General features: G+C 49.9%; 1 protein-coding gene across 2 annotated transcripts; it reads right to left on the bottom strand.

Moving 5' to 3' along the window:
* Nucleotides 1-36: 36 nt before the first annotated feature.
* LOC115177475 (zinc finger protein 687b) lies at nt 37-14,770 on the bottom strand. 2 transcript variants are annotated; one of them, XM_029738280.1, is made up of 11 exons: nt 14,565-14,768; nt 11,624-13,739; nt 10,819-11,074; nt 8,744-8,985; nt 8,414-8,598; nt 5,104-5,280; nt 3,752-3,914; nt 3,356-3,601; nt 2,646-2,758; nt 2,376-2,469; nt 37-2,272 (listed from the first exon to the last, which is right to left on the bottom strand). In XM_029738280.1, exons 2-11 carry the CDS (start codon nt 13,721-13,723, stop codon nt 1,604-1,606), a joined length of 4,245 nt encoding a protein of 1,414 aa, XP_029594140.1. In that variant the 5' UTR covers nt 13,724-13,739; nt 14,565-14,768; the 3' UTR covers nt 37-1,603. The 2 variants fall into 2 exon arrangements, with proteins under 2 accessions (XP_029594140.1, XP_029594141.1); XM_029738281.1 differs by lacking the exons at nt 37-2,272; nt 2,376-2,469; nt 2,646-2,758 and adding an exon at nt 2,962-3,206 and having other exon boundaries at nt 14,565-14,770.
* Nucleotides 14,771-15,009: the final 239 nt, after the last annotated feature.

The following is a 15,009-nucleotide window of genomic DNA, read 5'->3' as shown; positions in this document are numbered from 1 at the left end:
CTGACAGAAGCTCAAATGAGACTCAGAATATAATAATCACTTTATCTCTGGGTATTTTATTAGAAATGCTCTACACAAGAAAGAAAACATTGAATTGGGTTACAGGGAGAAAGAGGGCTGTGTGTTAACATTGTAATCTCTGAAGACTGAAGAAACTCTAGCTGGAGACACGCACACAATACCTTTATCAAAAGAGTAGAAGAGATAACAGTTAACACCGCTGATTGGGTGACTAATCTTTAAGTTAAAAAAATTATATATTTTTTTACTGCAGTTCAACACGCCTTACATGCTTTTCTTTAGCATACAATCACTGTCCTCAACCCCTCACACCTCTCCTCCTACACCAGGAGTTTCACTATCACTCCATCCATATCTCCCTCCCTCCCTCTCAGAGAGAGAAAGAGAGGATAGCTGTCTAGTACTCATATTTACATGGTTATGGTTCAGTTATGTTCAAGTACAACCACACTTTAGTAATGGAAGGGTCCAACCCCTCCAGGTTATAGAGGGTCATCTTGAGATGGGATGTTTCCTGATTCATCTGGAATTCCTGATGTTACAAGGCCGGATCAACAGGAATACTCTACCTGACGTCTCTGTGGAGCCAATCTCATCCCTGATCATACCATATGGTTAGACGGACCGGGATGAGAATGGAGAACATTCAAGAGACCAAGCCAATCCAGAGCTTACAATGAAAAACAAATACCCACACATACACAACCTAAAATCAATGCAATAGTGAGAATGAGAACTGGGACTGGCTCTACACAGAGAAAGGCCAGTGGTGGCTGTCACCAATCCACTGTGAGATTCTGTGCTTGGATAAACCATAGGAAACTGAAACATTCAAATCAATAAGCAAATCACACCCCCATGTTGACTAGTCTCTTCCAACACCAGTCACATTCCCTGTTGATGACGGACAACAGAACCCTAATAGAACTCAGCTGTAGACTGACTGGTGGTTAACCGTCTCCATTTTAAAAAGTACACTTCTGAATGGAAGTGTTATTTGGTAATATAACCTGTAATAATGCGTTTCATAACTCATTTACAACCAAAGGAGGTTGGTGGCACCTTAATTGGGGAGGATGGGTTCGTGGTAATGGCTGGAGTGGAATCAGTGGAATGGTATCAACTACATCAAACACGTGGAAACCATGTGTTTGATGCCTTTCCATTGGTTCCGTTCCAGCTATTATTATCCTCCCCTCAACAGCCTCCACTGTTTACAACTCAGTGAGAAGATGTTAATACTACCTCAGTTTAGACCGGTACAGCACCTGAGGTACTGCATCCAGAATCAGTCAGACAAACACACACAGGTTATGGCTGCCATATGACAAATGCGCCAGAAAATTAAATAAGAAAAAATTGAATGAAAACAACTGTTATCACAACGTGCTTGTGTATCGGATAAGTGATGACAGGAACACACTGCTGAAGAACAGTTTACAGTGAAGAGCTTTCCTTCCCATACCTCCTCTCTCTTACTAAAATATCTGCAGTTTATAGTACTCTATCACCCTCCTTCCCTCCAAAATATTATCTCCTCCTCCTTCTCTACCTTCCCCTCCCTCTGTCTCTCTTTTTTCTCTCAGACAGGTTTGTCTGTCTTGCGTGCGGTGATGAAGGCCATGCCGTGAGTCCTGAAGTGTGTGTTTAGATCCGAAACCTTCTCAAAGCGTTTCCCACACACCTTACACCCCACCCTGCCCTCCCCGTCCTCCCCCAGCGGTGTGGGGGGGTGAGACGAGGAAGAGGGAGACCCTGGCAGGGAACCCCCCCTGGGACTCCCGTCACCGTGGTTACCGCCATTGCCGGGCGATGATGTCAGGGAGCGGTCGTTATGGCCGTGACGGCTGTGGTTGTCAGGGGGCGTGTCTCGAACCCTGTGGCTGATGAAGCGGTGGCGGGAGAGGGAGGGGGCGGAGGCAAAGCAGGCTCCACACTGTAGACACTGCAGGCTGACTCCTCCCCCCAGGGCCTCGGAGCGGTGCTGGGGGATGTGGTCCAGGAAGACGGCGCGGTCCTCGGTGGTGAAGCCACACGGAGCACAGTGGAACCCAGACTCTGGCTGAGGAGGGGGGGCCGAGGAGGTGACGCGAGGTCTCTTAGCAGGGATGATGCCCTCGGACACATCGTCCTCTTCCTCCTCAGTCTTCAACCCTCCTCCTCCGTCTTCCTCAGCTGAAACAGTGAACGGAGGGTTGGAGCCTCCGTCCTGCTCCGAGGAACTGTCGGCCCCCTCTGCACCCCTCCCTCGCTGACAGACAGAGAAAATTAGAGTTAATGACATTTAGCAATAATAACCGGTCTTCCTATATTAAGGCTGCAGTCGGTAGTTGTGAGAGAAAGTGGAACTCTACCTTTGTGTCCACAGCTGACATGCCGTGTCTCAGCTGGACATGTCTCTCCAACACCAGTCTACTGCTGAACGTCCTCTTACCCTCACTACACAACCTACACACACAAACACACGTTAGGGTTTAGTGTAGGGGTTAAGGTGAGATACAGCTGCTGTAGGGTAGTATAGGGGTTAGCGTGTAGTGTGCATACTTAGTAGCAGTGGATGACTCATTTAGACTCTAACGTGGGGGTAGGGTATGTAGGGGTTAGGGTGTAGTGTGCATACTCACCGGCAGTGGAAGGCTCGTTTGATGCCCTTGTGTTTGACTCTGATGTGGCGTCTGAGGCTGGACGTGGAGGAGAAGGAGTTCTCACACAGACTACACGGGAACTTCTTCAGGATCTACACAAAACACAGGCACCTTACAGTGAACAGTCCCCTCAGCTCCCCTAGTTTAAAAACAGAAAGGCTACTAGAGACAATGATGCTTACTGAGAAAAACGGCTGAAAATCTGTTCTTCAAAGAAAAAAAAGAGGGCAAACTTTCCTGGATCCCTCCACTTCATGTGAGAGGTGAGTGTGCTCCAGAACTTTAGAGATATACATGATATGACTTTATAACCTATATGATCGGACCCAATCCCAACTTGAGAAACACCTGGGGAGCTCAAAGGTGAGCATAAATAAACTCTGATCGTATTTTGATGGAAGAACGTAAGTGACGTATTAAGCATAACTTTTCTCAAGTGAGGATTGGGCCTGTGGTGATTAGGTGATTTGTTTAAGGGCCAGATAGGGGTTAATTTTGGGCGGGACTGGGCCCGTGGGCCGGCAGTAGAGTAGGCCTGACCTAGAGGGTCAGAAGATACAATGGATCACTGATCAGTTAGAACCGATTCAGAATCAATCTACTGTACTGCACATCAAACAGTATATCACTACTGCATGAAACATTTAACTGTCTTTATGTGTAGTCTATGTGCAGTCTGTGTTCCTGACCTTGCCATGCTGCTCGGCCATATGGGTAATGTAGTCCTCTCTGTCAGCGTAGCGGGCGTGGCAGGGAGCACAGCTCCACCCTGGGCTTGTCTTACTGCTCTCTTCCTCCTCTTCTTCCTCCCTTCCCCACTCCTCTCCGTCAGAGCTCTCAGTCTTCACCGAGCTCCGCACCCGAGGGGGAGGGGCAGGGGAAGGCGCCATGGCAACGGGAACTTCCTGTTTGACTGCGGGGCCTCTGTGAGTAGTCTGAGCGAGGGAAGGGGGAGGAGAATAGAGAAAGGAACACAGCAAATAGGGAGATGGAGGAAAGTTAAGCTACATATTATATCAACAGAACTGACTGACCCAAACCCAGTCTGGAGAAGGACTGTGTGAGAGGGGAACCCATAGATGTACCTTGATGTGCTCCAGCATGGAACTTCTCTGCGCGTAGAGCTTGGGGCATTCAGGACACTTGAACACGTGCACCTTCTGCTTGACTAAGTGGGTGTCAAAGTGTACGTACAGCAGTGGCTTCTGGGTAAATACCGTGTCACACATCACACACTTGTAGATCATCCTGTAAGGAAGGAGTGAAGGGTATAAGTTTCAATGCCATACAACACTCCTTCCGTGGCCTCCAACTGCTCTTAAACGCTAGTAAAACTAAATGCATGCTCTTCAACCGATCGCTGCCCGCACCCGTCCGCCCGACTAGCATCACTACTATGGACGGTTCCGACTTAGAATATGTGGACAACTACAAATACCTGGGTGTCTGGCTAGACTTTCAACTCTCCTTCCAGACTCATACTAAACATCTCCAATCCAAAATGAAATCTAGAATCGGCTTCCAATTTTGCAACAAAGACTCCTTCACTCACTCTGCCAAACATACCCTCGTAAAACTGACTATCCTACCGATCCTCGACTTCGGCGATGCCATTTACAAAATAGCCTCCAACACTACTCAGCAAACTGGATGCAGTCTATCACAGTGCCATCCGTTTTGTCACCAAAGCCCCATATACCACCCACCACTGCAACCTATATGCTCTAGTCTCCTGGCCCTAGCTACATATTAGTCGCCAGACCCACTGGCTCCAGGTCATCTATAAGTCTTTGCTAGGTAAAGCCCTGCCTTATCTCAGCTCACTGGTCACCATAACAACACCCACCCGTAGCACGCGCTTCAGCAGGTATATTTCACTGGTCATCCCCAAAGCCAACACCTCCGTTGGCTGCCTTTCCTTCCAGTTCTCTGCTGCCAATGACTGGAACGAATTGCAAAAATTGCTGAAGTTGGAGACTTATATCTCCCTCTCTAACTTTAAGCATCAGTTATCTGAGCAGCTTACCGATCGCTGCAGCTGTACACAGCCCATCTGTAAATAGCCCACCCAATCTACCTACCTCATCCCCATATTGTTTTTATGTACTTTTTTTGCACACCAGTATTTCTACTTGCACATCATCATCTGCACATCTATCACTCCAGTGTTAATTTGCTAAATTGTAATTACTTCGCTACTATGGCCTATTTATTGCCTTACCTCCTTACGCCATTTGCACACACTGCATATAGACTTTTTCTATTGTGTTATTGACTGTATGTTTGTTTATTCCATGTGTAACTCTGTGTTGTTTGTGTCGCACTGCTTTGCTTTATCTTGGCCAGGTCACAGTTGTAAATGAGAACCTACCTGGTTAAATAAAGGTGAACTAAATAAATAAATATCTGAGAACACAACCAGTGTGTGTGTACATACTTGGCCTGTCCTCCAGTGAGTGTGGGGTGCTGGGTGTTGATGTGGCTCTGGGCGCTGGGGGAGGACTTGAAGGCCATCGGGCAGCTGGGACACTTATGGAACACCTCACAGTGGGCCGTCTGGATATGGGACTTGACCGAGTTTAACCCTCCAAACACCACCTGACAACTAGAACACCTGCAGACAGAGAGAAATATCATTGTAGATGTCCCTAAACACTGATTCAAATATTTCTTCATCCTCCTAATGGTTAAAGCATGGGTTGGTGGTATGGCTGTTGCGGTGACCATACTACTGACACACTGGCAGTCACGAGTCATGACCAGAGTAAACTTCCACGTAATTGTTGAGTCATGGTAATCTCTTATGCACTCTGGACATGTGTTAGTAGTACTCAAGTCGCTAACTACCATCAGGTGCTAATGGCCTGGTACTCAGGGCTCTACTGTCCCTCCATCAGGTCCTAATGGCCTGGTACTCAGGGCTCTACTGTCCCTCCATCAGGTCCTAATGGCCTGGTACTCAGGGCTCTACCGTCCCTCCATCAGGTCCTAATGGCCTGGTACTCAGGGCTCTACCGTCCCTCCATCAGGTCCTAATGGCCTGGTACTCAGGGCTCTACTGTCCCTCCATCAGGTCCTAATGGCCTGGTACTCAGGGCTCTACTGTCCCTCCATCAGGTCCTAATGGCCTGGTACTCAGGGCTCTATTGTCCCTCTAACCACTGACATCAATGGAAAATATAATCAAACACTAATCATCAAAACAGTAGGACTATTGTACTTTTAAAACTCACTGTGATAATCAATTTGAAGAAAGAAGTTCAACAGCAGTTCAACTTGGACCAGTGCAAAATATGGTCGTTGTGGATGTTGTTTCAAAGCCTAACACAATGAAATGGACAGCGCTTTCTAAGGTGATGATTCATTCAAAACACCCAAACACATATTAGAGCTTATGCATAGGCTTCTATTATATGAGCCCAAGCCTGTTATACAATACATAGCATACAGCATATTATGCACATAGAAAAACATAAAACAAAACTGATTTAAGATGTCTTTGGTACATAATTGATCTAGCCTATACTCCAAAATTAAACCAATTCTAGTAATGGCCTTTGAGTGTGGGCTGTATTATTATGCATACTGGATGGACTGGTTACCTTATGCTACGCTCCAACATTTCTATCCATGAGTCTGGAAGAGAACGTATAGGCCTAGGCCATGCTGTTGCTTCATTTATCGTGCAGGGCAGCTTATAGTTAGCCTACAATGATAGTGAATTTGATTTTGAATAGCCTAGTAATAGGGCATTTTTTATATTTGACACATTACCTTTAGCTATACAGAGTATCTCACCACCATGCGTTTCCATCTCCTCCCCTCTCTCCAGCGCGCAGACGGGCTGTCAACAGTTTAGTGAAATATGTTTTATTGCGAAAACATGTCACTATCGATGTTCTCAAACAGATTTCACTTGGTTTCTCAAATGGAGCACTGGGTAGCTACAGGAACGGGGTTGGAGAACCCATGGCATACATAGTTTGGACGGAATAGCACCTGTAGGGCCGCCAGAGCGCGGCCTGTGGGGCCGCCAGAGCGCGGCCTGTGGGGGCGCCAGAGCGCGGCCTGTGGGGGCGCCAGAGCGCGGCCTGTGGGGGCGCCAGAGCGCGGCCTGTGGGGGCGCCAGAGCGCGGCCTGTAGGGGCGCCAGAGCGCGGCCTGTAGGGGCGCCAGAGCGCGGCCTGTAGGGGCGCCAGAGCGCGGCCTGTAGGGGCACCAGAGCGCGGCCTGTAGGACCGCCAGAGCGCGGCCTGTAGGACCGCCAGAGCGCGGCCTGTAGGGGCGCCAGAGCGCGGCCTGTAGGGGCGCCAGAGCGCGGCCTGTAGGACCGCCAGAGCGCGGCCTGTAGGGGCACCAGAGCGCGGCCTGTAGGGGCACCAGAGCGCGGCCTGTAGGGTAGCTACAGGAACGGGGTTGGAGAACCCATGGCATACATAGTTTGGACGGAATAGCACCTGTAGGGCCGCCAGAGCGCGGCCTGTGGGGGCGCCAGAGCGCGGCCTGTGGGGGCGCCAGAGCGCGGCCTGTGGGGGCGCCAGAGCGCGGCCTGTAGGGGCGCCAGAGCGCGGCCTGTAGGGGCGCCAGAGCGCGGCCTGTAGGGGCGCCAGAGCGCGGCCTGTAGGACCGCCAGAGCGCGGCCTGTAGGACCGCCAGAGCGCGGCCTGTAGGACCGCCAGAGCGCGGCCTGTAGGACCGCCAGAGCGCGGCCTGTAGGGGCGCCAGAGCGCGGCCTGTAGGGGCGCCAGAGCGCGGCCTGTAGGGGCGCCAGAGCGCGGCCTGTAGGGGCACCAGAGCGCGGCCTGTAGGGGCACCAGAGCGCGGCCTGTAGGGGCACCAGAGCGCGGCCTGTAGGGGCACCAGAGCGCGGCCTGTAGGGCAGCCAGAGCGCGGCCTGTAGGGGCACCAGAGCGCGGCCTGTAGGGGCACCAGAGCGCGGCCTGTAGGGGCACCAGAGCGCGGCCTGTAGGGCAGCCAGAGCGCGGCCTGTAGGGCAGCCAGAGCGCGGCCTGTAGGACCGCCAGAGCACGGCCTGTAGGACCGCCAGAGCACGGCCTGTAGGGCAGCCAGAGCACGGCCTGTAGGGCAGCCAGAGCACGGCCTGTAGGGCAGCCAGAGCTCAGCTGCTCATATTAAGCACATGCTCCGCTATAAAACCCAAGTAGCCTACAAAACGGACCAGTGGGAAAGCGCACAGCCTCCATTCACTATTGGAGTGCCTACAGATGACATGTCTTTTTCCCCTGCCCCTGTGATAATGAGCCATTCTAAATCAAAATACATTTTACATATTAGTAAAGAAAAGTTTAAATTAAGAATAGTCTGATGGGTGAAAATCATATAAAATAAAAGGCATATATTGTCAGCTAAATGAACAAGCCTACAGCCTATGGCATGGAGCATAGCCAGATAACATAGGCCTACAGTAGCCCAACTAAAATGTTATTCTTCTGAAATACATTTTCTTCATATCAAAATGTTTCTTTAGACCTGACTAAAATAAATAATCAATTTATTGTGATGGTGTACATTACATAGATTTATTATACTTTTTTATATGGTGACGTTCCAAAGGTGCACACGTTTACGTTAATTAACGGTCAATTTCCTTGAGACCGGCAGACTTTAGCAAAATTTCATGACCGCTACAGCCCTATTTGGTGGTAAGGTAATCTGATCCTAGATCAGTGTCTACGGGAGTAACTAGGTTTGTTTCAACTACAGAGGGAGTGAGGGGTGAAAGGTCACCTGTATCCGATGCGTCGTGTGAAATGGAGACAGGCCTCCTCCAAATGGGATTGGAAGGCTGGCTGCTTGGCCACACCCCCACACTCTGGGCAGACGTAGGGGGGGCGGGGGTTGTGGATGCGAGCGTGAGCAGAGGCACTGCAGCCGTTAGGAAGGAGCATGGGAGGAGAACACTCCGTACAGGACTGGAGGGAGAGAGACAAATGGGGAAAGGAGGGCGCACAGGTCAGTAAGGCAGGTACTCCTAAAGCCATGAAACAAGCTATTACATACAGTGTCTAGACTGAAAAAGTTCTGTGGATTTTTGAACACACACACTGCTCTACTCACAGTGTTAAGGGCTGGTTTGACCTCTTGGAAGTGGGCAGCCACCTCAGCCTTGCTGCAGAACTGCACCTTACACTCAGGACACTTATTATTGGTGTATAGCACCGGCTCTGTCGCCTTCTTACTGATGATTGGCTGCTGCAGCTGGGGGGCGGGGCTCAGGGTTGCCGGGGTCACTGCTGAAGTCACAGCCGGAGCAGAGGACGCTGGGACAGAGGTGGTGGAGATGGAGGGAGAGAGCATGCCTGAAGGAGGCATAGAGAGAGACGGGGAGATAGATAGGGGAAGGGGAGTGAAAGGTAAAGAGGAAAAAAGTGAGAGGTAAAGAGAGAGGTGGGGTAGATAGGTACTGATAAACAGCGCTGCACTAGTATTCATAAAGCGTCTCAGAGTAGGAGTGCTGATCTACGATCAGGTCCCCCGTTTAGATAATATTCATTATGATCTCAAAGTCAAATCTGATCCAAATCAGCACTGCTACTCTGAGATGCTTTACAGTGCATTCGGAAAGTATTAAGACCCCTTGACTTTTTTCACATTTTGTTACGTTACAGCCTTATTCTAAAATTGATTACATTATTTTTTCCCCCTCATCAATCTACACACAATACACCATAATGACGAGGAGAAAAAAGGTTTTTAGAAATAATTGCAAATGTATATATATTTTTTAACAGAAATACCTTATTTACGTAAGTATTCAGACCCTTTGCTATGAGACTCCAAATTGAGCTCAGGTGCATCCTGTTTCCAATGATCATCCTTGAGATGTTTCTACAACTTGATTGGAGTTAACCTGTGGTATATTCAATTGATTGGACATGATTTGGAAAGGCACACACCTGTCTATATAAGGTCCCACAGTTGACAGTGCATGTCAGAGCAAAAACCAAGCCATGAGATCGAAGGAATTGTCCGTAAAGCTCAGAGAGAGGATTGTGTCGAGGCACAGATCTGGGGAAGGGTACCAAAAAATGAACAGTGGCCTCCATCATTCTTAAATGGAAGAAGTTTGGAACCACCAAGACTCTTCCTTGAGCTGGCCGCCCGGCCAAACTGAGCAATCGGGGGAGAAGGATCTTGGTTAGGGAAGTGACGGAGAACCAGATGGTCACTCTGACAGAGATCCAGAGTTCCTCTGTGGAGATGGGAGAACCTTCCAGAAGGACAACCATCTCTGCAGCAATCCACCAATCAGGCCTTTATTGTAGAGTGGCCAGATGGAAGCCTCTCCTCAGTAAAAGGCACATGACAGCCCACTTGGAGTTTGCCAAAAGGCACCTAAAGGACTTTCAGACCATAAATGCCAAGCGTCACGTCTGATGGAAACCTGGCACCATCCCTATGGTGAAGCACGGTGGTGGCAGCCTCATGCTGTGGAGATGTTTTCCAGCGGAAGGGACTAGGAGCTTAGTCAGGATCGAGGGAAAGATGAACAGAGAAAAGTACATTGATCTCCTTGACGAAAACCTGCTCCAGAGCGCTCAAGACCTCAGACTGGGGCGAAGGTTCACCTTCCAACAGGACAATGACCCTAAGCACACAGCCAACACAACGCAGGAGTGGCTTCGGGACAAGTCTCTGAATGTCCTTGAGTGGCCCAGCCAGAACCTGGACTTTAAGCCGATTGAACAGCTCTGGAGGGACCTGAAAATAGCTGTGCAGCGACACTCCCCATCCATCCTGACAGAGCTTGAGAGGATCTGCAGAGAAGAATGGGAGAAACTCCCCAAATACAGGTGTGCCAAGCTTGTAGTGTCATACCCAAGACTCGAGGCTGTAATCGCTGCCAAAGGTGCTTCAGCAAAGTAAAGGGTCTGAATACTTATGTAAATGTGACATTTCATTATTTTCTTTTTTATACATTTGCAGACATTTCTAAAAACCTGTTTTTACTTTGTCATTAAGGGGTATTGTCTGTAGATTGAGGCGGAAAAACTATTTCATCCATTTTTGAATAAGGCTGTAAACTAAAAACATATGTGGAAAAGTTCAAGGGGTCTGAATACTTTCCGAATGCACTGTATGTATACAGTCCTAGGTGAGATATGAAAGTAATAGCACACAGTCTCTCTTACCGATGGGAGTGGTGTCCTGTTGGCCTATCATCTGCTCTACACTGACAGGTCTCATGACCAAGTGGGAACACTGCATGACCAGTCCCCTCTCCTTGTGTTCCCTGGCGTGGAGCAGCAGGCTGCACTTGTTGAAGAATGCCAGCCGCTTGGCACAGTGGTTACAGGTCACCTCGATCCTCAGGGACCGCCGGTCGTAGTGGCGGGCCAGGCTGCGCTCCAGGGCAAACGCATCACCACACTCCAGACAGCGGTAGCCCTGCGATGCAAAGGAAGAACAACATGAATACAATACCTATGTCGATGACATGTCTCTAGATACAATGCATATTCATTGGTGTTGTATGTATTGGCTGGCGCAATCAAATTTCCCCTTTGGGGATTAATATGTGCCCTTGAGCGAGGCACTTAACCCTAATTTGCTCCAGGGGTGCCGTAGTACTATGGCTGACCCTGTAAAACAACACATTTCACTGCACCTATCTGGTGTGTGATCATAAAAAAACTACATAAACAAGAGCGATTTATTGGTCTACTGAACACAAGGTCTAACAGAAATTGGACGTCCGCTTTTACTCCAACCACTACTAGTGCAATATTGAATCCATGCTGATATAGACCCATCAAACTCAACTCTGGACCTCAAAGCCAGTTCCACTGTGTTTTTTCACTGTTCCCATCTAATCTGGGACCGATTTAGGGTGCAATTCATTACCAGGTAGAACAGAAAAGCAGCAGGCTCTGGACCTCATGGGGTAAGAGGTGAATACCCCTGATATAGGGGGTATTCTGTTGTGTAGTCTGTTACCTGTGCAGGCAGAGGCAGGTCCCACTCCGGTGGTAGTGGTGTACAGAGGTCTGGTCTGTAGCTGGGCAGCAGGTTCTTGCTGTTGAGGATCTTGTTGAAGGCCTCCACCAGACTGGACTGGCTCCTGGAGATAATGGCTCCTGTACTGTTCACTATGGAGGCTGGTCTACTGCCCCCCTGAGGGGTGAGGAGGGGGGAGGGGGACACAGACACACCACCATTCAGGGTCTTCTGGCCCAGGCTGCGCACGCCGGCCCCCCCTGGACTGAATCTGGGGGATGAGGAAGAGGCGGAAGAGACAGAAGGGAGGGCTGCTGACTTGGTGATGCTGACAGCCGTAGCCGACACTTTGGGCTTGTTGCTGTCGGCGGCCATCTTGTTTTGGGCCTTGCTGGCGGCCATCAACATGGCGGTACTTGCATCCTGGAGTGTAGACACAGGCAGGACGCTGCCACCCTTTGACTTCTGCTGCGGAGGCTGCTGAGATGCCACCCTCCGGCTGAGGACCTTACGACCCCCCGGGGAGGGTTTGGAGCCATCTGCGCCTTTTGAGGGGGTCCCCCCTGCTCCTTTGGATGCTACTCGCGTCACTGTCCTGGTGATGCTGCCTGTAGGGGTCTTGACCGTTTTGATTCGGACTTTGAGCGGGCGAACGGGGGCTGTTGGTGTTGTCGTAGCGTTGGCCAGAGCTGTCTCTGTGTCTCCTGTTTGTCTTCCATCCACAACCTCCATCTTCTCACTGTTCTCTGACCTGCTCCCCAGGCTAGGCTCACTCTCCATGGGCTCCTCTCCCTCTCTAGCCCTCTGTGGAGTTGATGCTGAGGTTGGTGCAGGGCTGGAGCTCCTCTTGGGCACAGTGGACATAGCAGAACCTGTCTGGTCAGGCGGGGGGCTCTCTGGTGAGTCCCTCTCCTCGATCACATGTTCCGGGTTTCTTTCCTCCATCACAGGGCTAGAGATGGGTCTGGGGTTACTGAGGGCAGCAGCCAGCCAGGACTGACGGGCCTGGGGCTGGGCAGGAGGAGGGGAGGGAGACCTGGGGGTGGAGGGTACTTCATCTGGAGGGGGGGGTTTAGAGCTGGAGGATGTCTGAGAGATGGAGGGAGGGGGTTTGGAGGAGAGAGGAGGAGGGCAAGAGAGGAGAGGAGGGGAGGAGGGAGTTGGGGAGCTGAACAGCTCTGAAGAGGACACTTGGCGGTGTCTGCGTGGAAATTTGGGAGGGGAGCACATGGGAGAATCTGGGCTCTCTTGGATCACTAGAGGGCTTCCCAAATCCGGTTCAGAGTCATCCTCATCCGAGTCCATGATGCGCCTCACCCCCACTCTCAGGCTTCCGTTGGAGGGAGGGGGGGAGGAAAGAGGCCCGGGAGGGCACGGAGTGTCCTCACTCAGGATGGAGGGAGGAGAGAGGTGTGGGTTGACAGAGAGTGAGGACAACGATGATGATGAGGAGGATGTGGAGGTTATAGGACCAGCAGAAGTATGAGAGGAGAGAGGTTTCCGTCTGTTGAGAATATTAACTGTATGTTTGGTTGTGCAGGCCGACCCCCCTGCGCCTCCAATGCTGCCCCCTCCTTCACTCGCAGTGGGAGGGGAGCAGGTTGACCAGAGATCCCCGTTGGCCTGGCCCAACCCCTGGCCTCTCACACTGGGCTCCAGCGTGACTGTGGACCCCTCAAACCCATTCTGGAGGAGAGGTTCTGAGGAGACCAGACCAGGCATCCTAGGAGCCAGTTGTGAATTCAGCAGGGCCCCCTTGACTCCCATCCCAGTCTCCACCTCAGGGTCTGTCCCACTGCCCCCAGGGCTGTCCCCATCCTCTTCATCTGACCCCTCAGTCTCTTCATAGGAGTCAGGCCTCACCCTGTTCTTAACAATCACACTGACCACTGGAGGCTCACTTTGGGAGTTGGGAGGGGAGTCAGTGGGGCTGGAAGGTCTTGGCGAGGGACCCCCGGCCCCCGACACGCTGCCCCCGACCTTCCCTGACCCCTCCCCACCCTCTTCTGGCGCAGACTGGATGGCCTCTTTGGCATCGATGTCTGGAATGTCGAAGGCTGCCAACAAGTCGTCGAAATCTGGGGTTTTCATGTCCCCCATTCCCGGATTACAAAACCTGCAGAACGGACACACAGGGGTGAGAAATAAACACTGTTGTCTCCAACCCAACCGAAGCCTGAGGCAGGACCGAATACTATGAATCTTGATAATTCATGACAAACATAGATGTGACTTCCTGTTTTGAACATGCATCATCATCATCATAATGTTGAATAGCAATGTTGAATAGCCTATATTTCAGGTAGCTATGTAAGTAAATTACTGGAACCCAATAAACCTCAAACCTGGCAAACTTGTTGAATGAGTTAGCAGTTAGAAGCAACCACTTTATTTGGAAGTTAGAAACTTGTTTGAAAGTTCAAGTTCCCCAACTGCCCTCGTGTGAACTGGCTACTGAGCTAATGTTAGCAAGTTAGTACAGCTAACAAGACCGATTGCTAGGCCTAGTTCAGACAGCGTTTTTTTTTTCTTGTTGCACATGCTTCATGCAGTGCAGCTGTTCTAGCTAGCTAGCTATACTCGCTGAGTTTGCGAGTACACAAAATATGGATATTTTATCGTTATCAGACAGAATGTGTATTTAGCTATGTAGCTAGCTACCACACTGAACTGTCAACCACCTCGGCACACATACACTAACTAGTTACGTTCCCTTCTAGCATTGCTCCGACAAGCTAGCGTAGCTAACATTACTTAGCTAGAATTTTCTACGTCGTCGTCAACGCAAGGAAGCCTTTTAACGCCTGCTTTTCAGGTATTTAAACCATACAATTGGAAATTATTTAAGGACATTCCTTTGAATAAGTGGTTTATACGGGTATATGTGACAAGCAGAAATGTATATCTAGTTTTAAATGTGAAGGAAATGTGGTTTGTTTACCTGGCTCTTCGGTTCCCGACTTTCCTTTTTGACGCATGAGTTGTTCGTCACCAGAAACGACAGGGGAGATGGGTCCTGCCAGGTTCATAACGTGTCAACGTTGGAAGCTGATGTGTATGCAATTTTCCAGCTGTTTTCCACACTCCTGACGTACATACGTGTTATATTGTAATGCCTTGTTCTTGCTCTGGCGAGTGTTGGCTATCTTTTCCTGAAAATGGCAGTGGTACAATCAAATAACCTTTATGGCACAATGTCCTCCAAAGCCAAGGGCATGCTTTTGTTGCATTTGTGGTGTTGCAGGGACAACATATCTTATGTGTTTCACAAAGCATGGCTTTTCAGAAAGACCTACAGTTACACAGGGATAGTTTGCAATAAAATCAATGTTTATCTGACATTTTTATAATAAAAGTCCATATTCCACCACATCTGTTGTGTAGTC

This window comes from Salmo trutta, chromosome 37 (genome assembly GCF_901001165.1).
Source record: "Salmo trutta chromosome 37, fSalTru1.1, whole genome shotgun sequence".
Classification (NCBI taxonomy): Eukaryota; Metazoa; Chordata; class Actinopteri; order Salmoniformes; family Salmonidae; genus Salmo; species Salmo trutta.
Note: the sequence above shows the minus strand (reverse complement) of the source record. Positions and strands in the feature narration are given on the sequence as shown.

What these genes read in the sequence shown, in the direction of transcription:
- LOC115177475 (XM_029738280.1), bottom strand. Translation starts at nt 13,723, where the DNA reads ATGGGGGACATGAAAACCCCAGATTTCGACGACTTGTTGGCAGCCTTC. An exon ending in TCAAACCAGCCCTTAACACT is followed by an intron (nt 8,599 to 8,743) that starts GTGAGTAGAGCA and finishes CTCTCCCTCCAG; the next exon opens with TCCTGTACGGAGTGTTCTCC. An exon ending in TGTCAGCTGTGGACACAAAG is followed by an intron (nt 2,273 to 2,375) that starts GTAGAGTTCCAC and finishes TCTGTCTGTCAG; the next exon opens with CGAGGGAGGGGTGCAGAGGG.